The 15,234-nt window shown below is 54.2% G+C and overlaps 1 protein-coding gene across 4 annotated transcripts in view; it reads right to left on the minus strand.

Moving 5' to 3' along the window:
- The window catches only part of ZMIZ1 (zinc finger, MIZ-type containing 1), a 220,496-nt gene that overhangs the window by 85,450 nt on the left and 119,812 nt on the right, over nucleotides 1-15,234 (minus strand). For all 4 annotated transcript variants that reach the window (XM_004680707.2, XM_012723707.1, XM_012723705.1 and 1 more), the window contains exons 6-7: nucleotides 13,236-13,349; nucleotides 6,400-6,505 (exon numbers count right to left, since the gene is read on the minus strand). In XM_004680707.2, the coding sequence (XP_004680764.1) occupies nucleotides 6,400-6,505; nucleotides 13,236-13,349 (220 nt within the window). The remainder of the gene's footprint in view (nucleotides 1-6,399; nucleotides 6,506-13,235; nucleotides 13,350-15,234) is intronic.

Below are 15,234 nucleotides of genomic sequence, written 5' to 3' on the forward strand. Positions count from 1 at the left end.
TCCTGCCTGCTTGCTGGGCGACTGCAAGCCGTTTTTCACGCAGAGCTGCGCACAGCTTTGTCTTGGAGAGACAGCTCTGGCAGGGTGTCCCTGAATGAGGCCATTTGTCCTTTCCAGTGATGTTGACTGGAAGGCGGCTGTGTGCACTGGGATGGGCAGAGACAGGGGAAGCGGGGATGGAGGGGAAAGGGGGGGAGCAGGGAGACACAGAGAGGCATGAAAGAGGAGCCAGGAGCCAGGAATGTCCCCACCACCATGATGGGTCTGAGAGCCCCTCACTCAGTCAGGTGGGACCTAGAAGGACCTTTTGCAAAGACAGAGTGAAACAGCGTATGACCCTCCTCTCTTGCTTAAGGAGTCCTGGGCAGAAGCTGTACACATGACAGAGCTGGTCTCAGAAGCCTGTGTCCCTTCCTGGCCTTGTCCAGAGTGGTGCCCTCGCCCTGGGGCTGGGGGTCAGGTCTCTCTCTGAGCTCTCAGCTGCAGCACAAGTTTCTACAGCAGCCATGGATGGCAGGGTTCAGCGAGAGGCCCAGAGTCTCCCAGAGTTCCTTGGTGGGCCCCAGGCTCCAGACCTGGGGAGGAGAGGCAGGGACCCCGCCACATTCTTGATTCTTTATGTCCTAGACTGTTGGGGGCGGGGGATGGGAAAGGACACATCTCTGTCTCCTTCCAGTTGACTGCTGTTTGTCTGGAGGTTGTCAGCACATAAGAGAAATCACATCAAGCAATGTTGGTTGACAAAGCAAGTGATCCATTCCCAGTCCTGGGACACAGGCTGCAGTGTGGGATGTGAGGGTGCTTAGAACAGAGGCCAGAGCACACATGGCAGGGGGATTAGCAGGTTTCCAGCTGCAGAAGATGCCTAGGATATGCGATAAAGGGGAGGGGGAGCTCAGCACCTGTCTGAGGGGTCAGCCACCTCCCAATCAGCTGTGGGTTGTGGGTCCAAGGTGCCCATCCCAAGGAAGCCAGGTGTTTGACTTGACAGAACAATCTCCCAAAGTGCAAATATTAGCAGCTGAGGTGCATCTTTTAAGCCTCCAAGCAATGGAACCTCACATACCTATGGGCCACATCTGGCCCAAAGCTGGATGACTGGCAAGTGCCTTCTGCTGCTCCCTAAGGGCAGCTGACTTCCTCTTCCTGTGCGGTTTCACAACCTGCCTTGGTTAGCTCGAACCTCTCTTTAGTTCTCCAAGTACCTGCTGGCTGCCACCTTCTTCCCAGGATGTCCCCAGGATGCCCTGATACCTCCCCCCACAGTCCCCCACGAATACCTCTCTCTCTAGCTTCCACTCACTATGCTAATAGCCTGGTGTCTCCCACCTCTCAGGACCACAGCGCAGGGAGACCCAAGAAGACAAACTGGAGGCGAGGACTTGCAGTGGACACCCCGATCTCATCTGATTTCTTGCTGTGAAATCAGGGCCCCCTTCCCTGCACCCCGGTTCACCATCCCTTGGGTTTTGATGTCCCTTCTCTATTATTTTAACACACTGCCGGGCCATTCACACGGGTCAGCTGAAGGGACGTGGGATAGTCGGGATAATGGCTGAGAGGTGCCTTGGGTTTCTTGGGGGACTCGGACAGCAACTGGCTGGTGCTTGGCGCCCACGTAACCAGCAGGCGTGGGCCCGCGCGGTGCCGGGGAGGCTGACATTTCAGCGTTGCCTGCCAAGTAGCTGAGAGCTGGCACACAGTGGTGGGTGGGGGTGGGGTGGGCATGCTGTGGTCTCGGGGGGCCAGGGGACGCACAGGCAGGTGACCTTCTGTTCTGAGGCAGGGGAGGGAGCAATGGGCCCCCAAGGACCTTCCCAACCAGGAGGCCCCTGCCGAATGTGTGTGAGCACACAGGCTAAAGGCTGCATCAGAACAAAGAGCTGGGGGCTGGGTATCTGAGGGGCCCACGTGGAGACGCCTGACTTGGCGGTTTGCTGCAGTGTCTGCTCTGCGCTCACGCTCCATCTCTGTCTGTCTCTCTCTCTCCCTCTCTCTCTCTCTCAACGCCCCCCCCCCCCCACACACACACACACACACATGCACGCACGCACAGCACTGCCCCCAGGCCTGAGCTCCTGCTCCGGAGTCCACCAATGCTGGCGTGCACAGCCCAGCCCAGCTCCCCACCATCTCTCCTGACAAAGCACTGCTCCTTGCTGTATGATCTCATCCCACCGGCCCTCATCTGGCCCCAGCTTGGCCTCCTGACAACAGAGACAGGCAGGGAGATGGAGCAGGAGAAAAGGTGGGGGAGGCAGAAAGGGAGAGAAAGGCGAGACAGCCAAGGGCCCCAGCACCAGCCACATACAGACGTGCACTCCCAGGGAGGTACATGCAGACACGCATACAGCTTGCGACACGCACAGACGCACTCTCCACCACACACATGAACATGCATGCCCCCACCCCCAGAGACATGCTAATCGCCACACACACACACACACACACACACACACACACACACACACACACACATAGAGGCATGCTCACAGAATCCGACACACACAGGCATGCTCACCAACATGCAGAAATAGACGAACGCACACCGCACGGGGAGAAAGTCTGAGGGAAGACAGAAGAGAAGGACGGACAAAGACAGACATACAGACATCAGAGACCCTCAGAGAGAATGGTGAGGGGCAGACTGGAAGGGAGACAACGGCACAAGCCAGTCAGACAGAGTGGGAGTTGGGACAGGCTGAGAGACAGGAGCCTGGCGAGGCTCAGCAGGCTGCTAGGAGGTCCGAGGACGAGGACGGAGCAGGCTAGAGGGCTGCAGATGCCGGCTCCCACCCGCAGTAAGCTGGGGGTGTGTCCGGCATGATTGTAACACCTGTGCACCTGAGGATGCAGCCAGGGTGAGTCACAGCAGGACACACGCCCCTCCAGCATCTGGGGAGGGAGGGGCAGCCTTGCTGAGGCAGCAGGAAGGTCCTTAGATAGGTGGGAGCCAGGCTGGGGAAGAGACAGATATGCCGAGAAGGCAGGCTGCAAAGCAACATTAGCTCAGCAGCCCGTGCATCAGGTGTTAGCTGGGCCCTCAGGTCCCTCACAAGGGGATCTGACTGATCTGGCAGGCAGTCTGCGGTGGATGCACAGATCTGGGAAGTGGGCAGTGAGGCCCACACCCTTGGGGGAGGGCCACCCTTGGGTCTTTAGGCACTGCTGTCAGAGATGAGGAGAGGTGGCACAATGCAATGAGTTAGGGCGCAGCACTGAAAGCCAGCTGCAGCGGCTTCAGTGTGAGTTCCATGCCTGGTCCCCAAGGTGACCCACATGGCGTGGCAGACTTTTCTTGTCTTATAGGCTGCTCCCCTCAGCAGTGTACTTCATCAGTCTGCCTGTTCTGCTCCCCACTCTGTCTCTGGTGAATCCTCTCACTGCTCCTTCCACCTCTGGTCTGTACCCCAGTTCTGTGTGCATAAATAAATACATCTTTAAAAAAAAAAGAATTTAACTCCTAAGGAGGGCACTAAAGAGGTAGCTAAGCCTCAGGCATTGCTGGGCCTCAGTTCTCAGCTGCAGAGTAGGGATACTGAAAACTGGCCTCAGGGCCCCAAAGCATATCATGTGACTTAGGAGACACAATACACAAGAAAGGTTTCTGTAGACTGTAACACATTGCATACAGCTGGGGATACAGATGGAGGACAGACCAATCCCTGTTTCAGAACACGGTGAGGAAGGAGATACCATTCAGAGGTAAGCAGGGCTGGGACAGAATTAAATCAACTGAAGGACCCTCCCAAACAGTGGCTTCCTAGCTCCTGGTCAAGAAGAACTAAGGCCTCCTAAATCTGGGTTCCCAATCAGCCCCATGTTGAGCTGTGGGGGAGTAGGCACAGCCTTAGACCTGGACCCAGGAATTCATGAGTTCAAGGCACAGTACTACCACTGATGAGCTCTGTGACTTCAGGCAAGTCACAGGACCTCTCTGAACTTCCTCATCTACAAATGTAAACAGTACCCTGTGTCTCATGAAGCTGGGCAGTGAAGCAAAATAGGATGCAACCAACATGCATCGGTAAGGGCACAAGTGACCCCCAGGTCGGGGGTGAGGGGGGCTGAAGAGGGAGAAGTGGGGGCTTGTGGGAGAGTCCTTTCCTGTATTTCTCCTACTTCTCTGGCCATGTTTCCTGGTTTGCTTCTTACATATCCCAGTTTCATGAGACAGGGCATTATCTACATTTACAGACGAGGAACTGAAGCTCAGAGAGGTCTTGAGACTTGCCTGAAGTCACACAGCTCATCAATGGTAGCACTGGACCTTGAACTCATGAATTAATTCTGAGCCCAGGTCTAAGGCTGAGCCTAAGCTGGGGCTGACTGGATTCAACCCTTTCTCTTCATTCTATAGGAAGTCGAGTCCTCCTGGTCCCAGCATGGTCACTCTCCTCCTGACCTCCCAAGCCATCTGTCAACTGGCTCCCTGCAGTTGCTGGTCCCCTGTGCAATCTGTTCCTTTGCAGCTGGGGTGTGATCTTTGAAAACTGAGAACTTAGTTGTGATCTTTCTTGTTACTCTCAGGAAAAAGACTTCAATTTTCAGGCCAGGCTCTGCATGTCCAGCTGCTACTGACTTCTGCCTCAGGGCACTGAAACCTCTGCCTTTTCAATTGCGCCAGAAGCCATGTCTCATCCCTCTGAACAGGTGGCACCCTGTACCTGGGAAGAGTGCTTCCTCTGAATTTTCATCTACTCAACACTTAGTCAAACTTCAAGCCTCTGCAAGTCTTTTCCCCACCCGAGTGGTCTCCCAGCACCCCGACTCTTCCATCAAGGCACTTCTCATAGCTTGGATTACATACACACATGCACACTGTTGATGGTTGGATCAATATTTTCCCTCCTTCTAGACCAGAGCTCAGGAAACTCTAGCCTATCAACCTACTTTTGAAAATACATTTTACTGGAACTAACCACGTTGTCTGGTTGCTCTCCTATCACTCAGATGGCCCTCAATATTGACAGACAAAGTCTGTTGGCCCCTGCATTAGACCACAGGCTCTGGGAGGTGAATCAGGTCTGTGTTCCCCCAAGTCCCAGCTAGGGGCCGACACAGAGCAGGAACTCAGTGGAGACACGGATGGATATGTCTCTGACAAAATTGTATTGACTTAAGTTATTATTAAAGCTGCAGATTCCATCACGAATAGACGTTACTCTTGACATTCAAAGACCATTTTCTGGCAGGCGGTTCACTACAATAGTGGTATCCCAAAACAGCCGGCCTGTCAAGCGACTCCGAGCAGCTATTAGCTAATGAGACCTCGGTGCACCTCTAACCAGTGACCCATGATCCGGCGCACAGACTGTAAACACTCACAGAGGGGGCACAAACCCGCACTTGAGACCTTGTGGGTTGAGCAGGTTGATGAAAACATGATGTGAGATATCATTTAAACGCTTTCATTAAGGCTGTTACTGTATATACCCCAAAGAACTGATTGACGAATACAGAGAAAACGTCTGTTTTATTGTTATACAGAGGAAATAATTGATTTTTTCTTTCTCAGAGAATTATTCTGACTCAATAAAGAATGTGAACAGCATGTAGACACTGTGCTTGGCACTGCACATTATTTCGAGAACTTACAGTGACACCTGCAAGGTAGGTCTCATTGTCATTCCTGCCTCCCTGGGGGGATAAACTGAGGCTCGGAGTCCACGCCCTCAGTAAATGACAGGGCTGGTTGTCACCCGTCGGCTGAGTCAAAGCCTACCTGCACCCCCTGCCTAAGCACGAGGCTGAGGGTGGTGGCAAATGTAGAATTGCACCTTCAATGTGCTCACAGCCCTCACGCACAGAATCGCCCCACAGGCTGCAAAGCTGCAATGCAGAACACTATGCAGAGCAGACTTTTAGAACCCTGGAGGAACTCATTCATTCTTTATTTTAAATATATATTTTTGGTGGGGGGGGAGTGATAGAGTGGAGAGCCAGAGTCAAGTATGCTGATTCCCGAGCACGGTCTGGGCTTAAACCCCAGCGCTGCCATTTTCCAGGTATGTAACCTGGGGAAGCTCATCAGCTTCTCTGAGCCTCAGTTTCCCCATCTGTAAAATGGGGATGATCACAGTGCTCTGGCCAAGAGCGCACTTTGGTGATCCAATGAAATGATGTACTCTGCCTTCAGCACAGTGCCTACCGTCGGGGCAGGGGTAGGGGCCTCAGTGTCCCCGAGTGTCTCCACAGGTAAGAACACTTCTCGAGAGCAGGGACAAGCCTCACCATTGGGCTCCAGAGTTCAGTATACGCAAGTAATGGATGCTCAGGGGCTCACAACATACCTGGAAAAACTGAGGTTCCAGCCCATAGGGGTGGCAGCTAGCCTGGCTTAGAGTCAGTTCCCCACCCCACTCCCCATGAGGTAACGGAGTCCCAGTGGGCACCTACCGGCAGACTTCGGAGTGAACTTGTCTCGGTTGGCGGCACACACAGCCAGCAGCCTGTAGCCCAGGTCCAGGTCGAACCCTTGCTGAGCCGCCACCCGACTGACCACCTGCCAGGAGAGAATGGGCAGGGTGAGTTATTGCCTGTGTTAGGTCTGTGAGCCCAGCATATGATACCTACTTTAGAGGTGGGCCAGATGAAGCAGAGGGCTAAGGCCGGGCCCCAAATCGGGTAGAGTGGGACTCAGGGTATACTTTGTCCAGTCATTCATCAAACACTAGTAAGTACCTCTTTCATGAGTCCAGTTGGGAGTGGGGGTTGGCAGACCCCAAAGCCGAAGCCCTACTTTTCAAGCTAAGGCCGGGCCCCAAATCGGGTAGAGTGGGACTCAGGGTATACTTTGTCCAGTCATTCATCAAACACTAGTAAGTACCTCTTTCATGAGTCCAGTTGGGAGTGGGGGTTGGCAGACCCCAAAGCCGAAGCCCTACTTTTCAAGCTTCATATCTGGTCACATTCTAGAAGCTGATTGGAGACACAGTACCAGTACCAAGTTTGCAATGCCCCAGGCAAGTGCCTCTGCTGCATCTGTCCCTCCAACCCTTTTCCAAGTCTCTGATCCCCAGGAATTCTGTCATACCAACACCCCTTCCCCTGTCACTAAGCTCCTGCACACACCTTCCATGGTGGGGTGATTGCTCCCTTCGCCATTCTAGGAACAGTTCCTACGCAATAGCCCTCCTGAGCCAGAATCTACATGGATTCTCTGCTCTCACGTGGCCCCGTGGGGCTGCCTGATGGACGCTGACTGTCCAAGGTGGCCAGCTCTCACTGTCCTCAGTACTCTGCTTCTTGCCAAGCACGCGGCTGCCTCCCAGACCCTGGCCCAGAAACTGCAGGATTCTCATGCTAGGCCTGGGGTCTGTCTCCTGCACCAGCGCTGTCCAGCACACAGAAGCTTCCACAGCAGCCAGTGGGCTGTCAATATCTGTGTATGCAGTCTGGTCGTCACTCCTGAGTGGTGAACCCCAGAAGTAAGGAGGGCCTGAGAGAAGTAGTGGGGGGAGGCCAAGGACTGGGAATGTTGTCAGCCCTCTGGGCATGGTGCGGGACAGGGTGCTCTAGGGCCCTAGAATGTTCTGCAGGCTCACACCCATATATCTGGCTTTTCTCCATTCCCAGGTGTCACGACACTGCCAGATATGCTCCCTGCTGCCCGCCTTCCTCATTAACAACAGCAAAATTAGGTTTCCTTATTAAGAAGGAAGGACCTTGGAAAATGCAGTCGTTTCAGGAAGCAGCTGGGACAGCCATGGCTGACTGGGAAAGCGTTGCTCCCAGATGTGGCAGGTCCCTGCTTTGGAGAAAGCAAAGACTCGGGCGTCAGGTCCCTACGGCATCATCGGTCCAGAGGCACTTGGAGGTCCTGGGAGGAGCCTCCCCCTGCCCTGGGGTTTAGAGCAGCCCCAGAGCCATTAGAAGTGTTCCCCATTAACTGCTTTCTATTTAGGGGTTTATTACAAGGTCTCTTGGGTAACGAGGATAGGAAAACCACTCATTCTAGTCCAACACTCTCATTTAGAGAGTGGTCCATGGTGAACCCAGAGAAGACAAGGGGTCCTCTCTTCCAGGACCACCACAGCCTCATGAAACAGGCCCTGCCCGCCCCCCTCCACCCCCAGGCCAACTCTGTTCAGGGGAGGAAAGAGGACTCTCAGGGTAGAATGTTTGCTCAGTTTGTTGGCTGCAAACAGAAGCCCCTGACAGAGTTCCCCAATCTCCCAGCCCCTTTTCCATTCACTCTAGTTGGCCCTGTGATTCTAAAGGCACCCCACCTCCAACACACACACCATGTTCCAGAGTCTGAGACACCACAGGGTGGGTGGGGGCATCCTCACTGCTAGTCTCACTAACCAAAAACTGAGGCTTTTTATGGCCTGTTGGATATTTGAAGTCTTAAGACAGAGACTGTGTGGAGTGGGAAGAAGGGTTGTGTTAGCTCAGATATTGATTATGGCAACTTACTTCTCTGGTAGAACCTTGGGGTGGATGCAAGTGCATAGGTTTGTTTTGACAGGTTCATCAGTGAGGCTGTGATGTGTGGGAAATGTCGATGCAGCATGCAGGATGAGGCTGGTGCCTGGGACAAGAGCTAGGTAAATGCTTTGTAAGCCGTGAAGTACCAAATCCTCTCAGAGCCCCAAGAGGTGGTATTGCTAGCTCTGTTTTACATATGAGGAAATAGAGGATGAATAACAGCCCAAGGTTGCAAAGCTTGTCTTTGAGGAGCCAGGATGCAATCTCAGGCAGTCAGGTCACAGAGTCTAGGCTCTTACCATGAGAGGATTTCTTTTTTCACCCATAGGGTTAAGGCCATAACTTCCAACCCTCTTGGAGAGGTGTCAGGCGCTGGGCGAGGGCAGGAAGGTAAAGGTCCTTTGGGTTGGCCAATACTGGCTACTCCTGTTGTTCTGGTTTTAAAAGCCCAAACAAAATAACGAGCAAGGTTGACCAAGAGGGGCCTAGTAGGGGTTGGCCTGCAGCACAGGGAGTGTTTGCATGTCACTGAGCTCCCTGGGTCCCAGTGTTCATTGGTTCCAATAGCTGCCTTTCACTAAAAGGAAGCTGAGGCCCAGAGAGGGCAGGGCCTTGCTGAAGGTCACATAGCAGTGTGGCAGTGGGCTCATGTGCACCCTGGCCATGCCTGAGGACCCCCAGGACAGTCCTGTGAGCTGAGGTCTGAGTGGCAGTGGTGGGGAGGGCGGGCTCAGCTGAGTGGTCAGCTGTGTGATGAAGAGGCTGCTCCCACCCTAGTGGTCATGGCAGCCACCGAAGGGAAGGTCCTATGGGGTGGGAAGACCCCTCCTCACAAAGGCTTGTGGAAGGTGGTCGGGGCGCTGCTGCCCTCTGCTGGCTGCCTGGGCGCATTCAGCTCAACCCAGTCCACCAGGGCGCCACTGCTGTCCTGCTGACACCTAGCCTGTGGGTCCCCGGGGAACTACAGATTGGTGAGTCCAGCCCTTCGTGCCACAGAGAAGGAAACTGAAACCCAGAGACAAGAGCGGGGATTTGCTCAAGGTCACGCGGCCACTAAACACTCCTGCCATAAAGGTAGCTGCTGGCCCTGGAAAGCCTTCGGCCTCCTGGGCATGAGGCAGGAGAGGCATGTCTGGGAGGTGCGAGGAGGGCTGCCTGCTCCCAGCGAGGGAGCGGGTCAGCCGAACCCAACAGCCCTTTCTGACGCTGACATCCTCGGAGGCAGTCAGGAAAGCTGGAGGCACGCTAGGCTGTGCTCCCATCCTGCTGCATGAGGTCACCGAGTCTCGGGCTCATCTCTGTAAAGGTGTCAGGATGTTCCCCATTTCCAGGGTGAGGGTAACGGAGTCTGACAGTTCCATGGGGCCTGGCTCTGTCTCCAGGGCTACACTCATGGAGGGGGGGCTATCCTCAGGCCCCTCGGGGCGCAGCCCTCATTCCCACCTGTGTCACACTCACGCCAGGCTGGGCAGGTTGCGGCTGCTGCCATTTGGAGACAGACCTCAGAATGGGTCCTGGTGCTGCCACTTACAGGCTGTTTTATCTCACCCAAATGACTTCATCTCTTTGGGCCTCTGTTTCAACTGTGACATGGGTATAAAACGTCCTTTTTGTGATAAGACTGCCAGGGCCAGGTAGACAACTCAGTGCATGCTGCATGTGACCTGCCAGCCCGGCTTCAGCGGGGCACACTTTGAGGGGACTCCTCGATGGAGCGATGGGGGGGGAGGATGCTGCCGCCTGGCTCCCCGGTTTCTTTTTCCTATCTTCCTCTTCCACCTCCTCTCCCACCTGCCTCTCCTCTCCTGTGTTCCAGTCACTTGAGCCTCTTCTGTCCTCTGAGGTTATCAAGCACATTCTCCTTCAGGGGAGCAAGAAGAAGCATGTCCAGAGAGAACTGACTTTGACGAGACACCCAGAGAGGCAGCTGAGTCGTCTGCTTAAAGGAGGGGTCAGTAGGATGAGCTGCCATGAAGAACCCAGACCTGAGGGGAAGGGGTAGCCCAGGGCTGATGCACCTAACCCCCCCTTCTCATTATGGGGTGAGAAGAGGAGGGGGGACTGCTAGTGGGCTCTTCATTCCAGGGCTCAGGGCCTCTCATCTGAATTGTGCTGAGCTGCTTAGAAGCAGGTATGACCCGTCCCCCACTCCCCAAAAGGTGTCTATTTAATGCCTAAGACTGAGTGGTTTTTAATTTATATTGTCAAATAAACTGGCTCCAGAGGAATCGCTGCCAGAGTCACCCAGGGGATTGTGGCAACCTGGAGTCTCAGTGCCATCTGCATGGGGAGGGCTGTGTGCATGCATGTATGTGGGGTGTGTGTGTGTGTGTTTGTGTGCGTGGCAACCTCTTCCTGCCTAGGCCCCTTGGGAGTCTCTGATCAACCCATTCCATGTTCCTATGGAGCAGGGCTGGGGCTGAGGATGCTCCGGGGAAGGGAAGGATTGGTACCGGGGCTGGGGTGCTTAGAGAATCAGCGGGACCATAGCAAGTTGCTCCCCCTCTCTCATTTGCTTGTAAAATGGGGTGATCCATTCCCTGCCCACCTCTTCATTTGTATCCCTCTCCTTCTCCTTTGCTCTGGCTCCCTAAGTTTCCTTGCTGTTCAGTGACCAAATCAGGCCTTGGGATCTTTGTACCAGTAGTTTCTGCTTCCCGGAGCACACTTCCCTCTCCAACTCCACGGCTGACTCCTCGTCTTCTAGCTGGAGGTCTTCCTGACTCCACACCCCCCCCTCCCCCCCACAGTCCGTCCTCATTTAGTGTCCCTTTCCTCCTCTGGAAGGTAAGGTCCTGAGAGAGGGCTGGTGTGTTCACTTCCTCTGATAACTTGAATAGGGATGAATAGGTTCCCATTGCCCACAGCAGGAACACTATTTGCGAACGAATGGGTCACTGACAGAGCTGGGGCAGTGCCAGTCACTGGTCATCTCCTGCCCACATGCTCATCAGCCCAGCCAGGGCCACTGTCTGATTCACCCTTAAGTCCCCACATCAGAGGCTGCGCCAGGTTCAGGGTGGGGTGGTGGGGTGCTGAGGGGTTGTGACCCTGAGCTGTGTGTGATCTCTACCCTCTCTTTCATGATGGCTGGGTGGGAGTGAGGGGACTGGTAACATCTGTTCCTGCCCGCAGGCTTAGCCTGAACCAGGATCCCTACAAAGAGGATTAAGGGAGCTGGAGGAAAGAGGAACTGAGGGGCTGAAGGGTAAGGAGAGTTAGGAGGCACAGACGGCCACCTGGCTGGGCTGGTGACCTCAGGGAAGCCAGATGGTGCTGGTTTCTCACAGACAGAGGAGTACTGGGAGGGTCTTGGCCACATCTCTGATCTCTGCCTGGCATCCCTGGTAGCCACAAACATCCTCTCTAAGGCAGATGGGCCGGGGTCTCTCCCAGGTTCACTTCTAACTGTTTGGGTGACCTTTGGAAATCAGTTACACTAAGTCTCATTTGCTCCTCTTTCCCATATTATAGAATGGGGAAAATGGCAGGACCAGATTCATGGAGACGGAGTGATGACTCAGTGAGGTGGCACATACCATGGGCCAAGTTCAGTCATGGAAGACAAACTGTGCATTGGTGGCCCATGTTATTACCACTGTTTCTTTTGTTTCAGGTAGGGCCATGGAGCTTCCCTCCTGTTTGGAACATCTCAGGAAGTATGGTTCCCTTGGACTTTACTCAACTGCTCCCTCCTGGCCATGCCTCCATCTTGGCCTCTCCTCTCCAAGCTGGCTCCAGGCTCCGCTGCAATCTGTTTCCTCACAATCTCTTCAAAGCCAACTCAGGGTCCACTAAGAAAGGTCCTTGCTGGCCACCAAGACTCCTTACACTATGGATAAAGGTCATATGGCTGGGGATATTTGTAAACTTTGATTCTTTCCATGTGGCTGTTGGACCGCAAACTGCTAAGGTTAGAAATCTTGCTGCAAGCCCTGAGCTGGGTGTCTGCCAAGCTCCTATCTTAGATTCTCACCACAGAGTTAAATTTTGCTGCGTGGGGTTCTCTTGTACCTCTGGAACTTTGCACATGCTGTCCCAAGTGCCTAGAAAGCTCTCAATATCTTCAGTCAACCGGCAAAGTCCTACTGATGTATACGTGCCTTCTTTTAAGTTTGTCATGACCCACCCACCCAACATCCCAGGCAGTGAATGTTTCTCTTCTTTGTGTCATCTTCACCTTGTACACGGTTTTCTCAGTCATCTCTTTTTACATCTGTCTGTCCACAAAGAGGAACCGGATTTGGCAAAGTCTTACTCATCTTTGGTTTCCTGGGACTTAGCAGAGGGGATTGTACATGATAAGTGAGAGATCAGCCAATGTTTATTTGGATAGATGGATAGATGGAATAGGAACTCAATAAATGTTTATATGAATGCATAGATGGATGGATGACTATTAAAAAGAGTTCAGTAGATGTTTTCCCAAATGAATGAATGATTAGGTAAACGGATGGCTGAAACAGCTTCAAGAGTCTCTTTGCTTTTTTGAAATGTAACATTTACCTCCATTTGAGTGAAAGCTCCCTCAAAGTTGGCCCTGTGTTTTTCTCACCAAGTGTGGAACACCTCACATAATCCCTGGGGTTTAGGTCTTCCCTTAGATTCCCTGATGGAGTGTGCAGGTGGTGGTGGTGGTGATGGTGGTGGGGGTACAGGCAGAAGGGTCCTTCTCTCTGGCACCGGTGTCTTGCTCTCTCTCCTGTCCCATTATCTGCAGCCTCCCTGACACGGGGACAGACACACTAATGCCAGTCATCCTCCCCAAGCACGAGTGCAGGTGGGGGCAGATGCAGACTCACCGTCAAACAGCCCATCAGGCTCTGCTCGAAGGGCCGCTGGAAAGCTCTCGGGTCTCCACACCAGTCCAGCAGCTCCGTGGCAGCATTGTGGAAGTTGGCAGGGTTCTGTAAGTGCTGTGGGGAAGGAAATGGAGACCTGTGAGGCACTAGGAACAAGGAAAGCATGGCGAGCCGGTGAGGGGTCTGCAGCAGGGGAGACCCCGGTCTCACTAGGGAGGGAACTCACAGAAAGGGGCAAGTCAGAATAAGATTCCCTTATTCTCCTTTCTTTATACCCTCACTCCACCCGAGTCCCTGGCAGAATGGGGAGCAATAAGTAGTCCCACTTCAAAGACAGGAAAACCAAGGTCTGGCCATCGGCAATAAAGCAGGTATGAAAGTGTTTTCTGGACACTGGTAGGAGTGCGAGGTGAGCCCTCCTGGCCTCTGGAGGGGGTTACTGTGGCTCCTGTACTCAGAGCTGCCTGCCCTAGTCCAGGACAGGCTGGCTCTGGAATGCTTCCTCGATGAGCAACCTCTGTGGCTCTGGTGTCAGAGCCACCCTGCAGCCAGGATAGTGTATGGGTGTGGGGGCCAGCCTGCAGGTTTGGGGGAGGGTGGACTGAAGCACTATGCCCTGTTACTGCCCCACTACGTTCTGGTGTATGTGGCTTCACAACCCCAGTTCCCAAAGTCAGACTTCCTCAGGCGCAGTCTGGCTTGGATCCGAGGACTGCTGGTGTTGTCCAGTGGTCCTGACCTGAGCTTAAGCCCCTCCCAGTCAAGGGTCTGAGTCAACAGAGGCTGAGTGCTGGGGCCATCGTCTCTGATTCCACTGCAGACACAGGTCACAGGGCGGGCAGGCTGGCTGCGGCTGGTTTCCAGGGTTACCCTGCGATCTGTAATGCTTGTCCATGGTTCCCAGGCCATGCTGAGTCAGGCCCTGAGTCCAGGAGATGAATGAATGTTCCCAGCATCACACAGCAGGTGAGAGGCAGAGCCGGGACCCCCGTGGGGCTGGGTGTGACCCCTGGGATCGCTGTCAGCCCGTCAAAAAGGGGGTGGTGGGAGCTCCTTAGGCCCTTGCGACCTCTGTGCTGGGAGGGCTGCCCCAAAACGTAACTCCAACTGCAGAGCATCAGCCTTGGAGCCAGGGCAGGGACAGGCCTTGGGTGTTGCCAGGTCCCGAAGCTGGGAGGGGAGTGGAACACACTACAGGAGCCCCTTAGGGGCAGGCGCCCAGGGGTCGCACTCCGCTGCCACCTCCTCCTGGCCATTGACTGAGCGTGGTTCCCGCCCCTTTCTGAGCCTCAGTTGGCCCATCTGTAAAATGGGGGTGGCAGGGCACAGTTCCAAGCTTGGAGGTGGGAATTTTTGTTTCATTTAGGGCTTCATGACTATTACATGGTTTGTGTGAGGTAAGATTTAAAAATGGATGGGAGAAAGTGAAACAAATTAGAATTTCCTCTGTGAGAAAAAAGGGAGAGGGGGAGAGGATGGAAAGGAGAGGCGAGCCTGCAGTGACCGCGCCTGTCGCAGGCCCGGTGAGGGTGACAGAAGAGGCTGCTGGCAAAGCAAGCACCTGGCATGTGGGTTCCTCCCACACGGGGCTGCCCTGAGCCCCGACTCTGTCTCCCAAAGGCTCCCCCGGAAGCGCAGCTGCACTCAGCTGTGCTCAGCACCGTCTCTGCTCCGAGCTCTTTCTGCACAGGCAGAGCTCCTTGCACCGGATTCCTAGAGGATGGGGAGCTTCCACATATAGAAACGTGTCCTTTGGGAGGGCAGCAGTGCGTCCTCACTCACCTCTCCTCCCGTGCCCTCTCTTTAAAATGCGCCCCTTCAGAGGTCATGGGGAACATCTGGGATCCACGTGGAGAGCCATGTACATTGGCTAATTCCCTGCCCAGCAGCCGCCCTCTGCTAACTAAGTTATTCCGTTTATTTACGTGATGTCACACCCAATTATTGGGCACAGCCACTGTGGGCTTCTTTTAGGTCTGCCAGTCCACAGTACCCCCCC

Source organism: Condylura cristata, unplaced genomic scaffold, assembly GCF_000260355.1.
Source record: "Condylura cristata isolate star-nosed mole 26May11 unplaced genomic scaffold, ConCri1.0 scaffold00011, whole genome shotgun sequence".
Taxonomy (NCBI): Eukaryota; Metazoa; Chordata; class Mammalia; order Eulipotyphla; family Talpidae; genus Condylura; species Condylura cristata.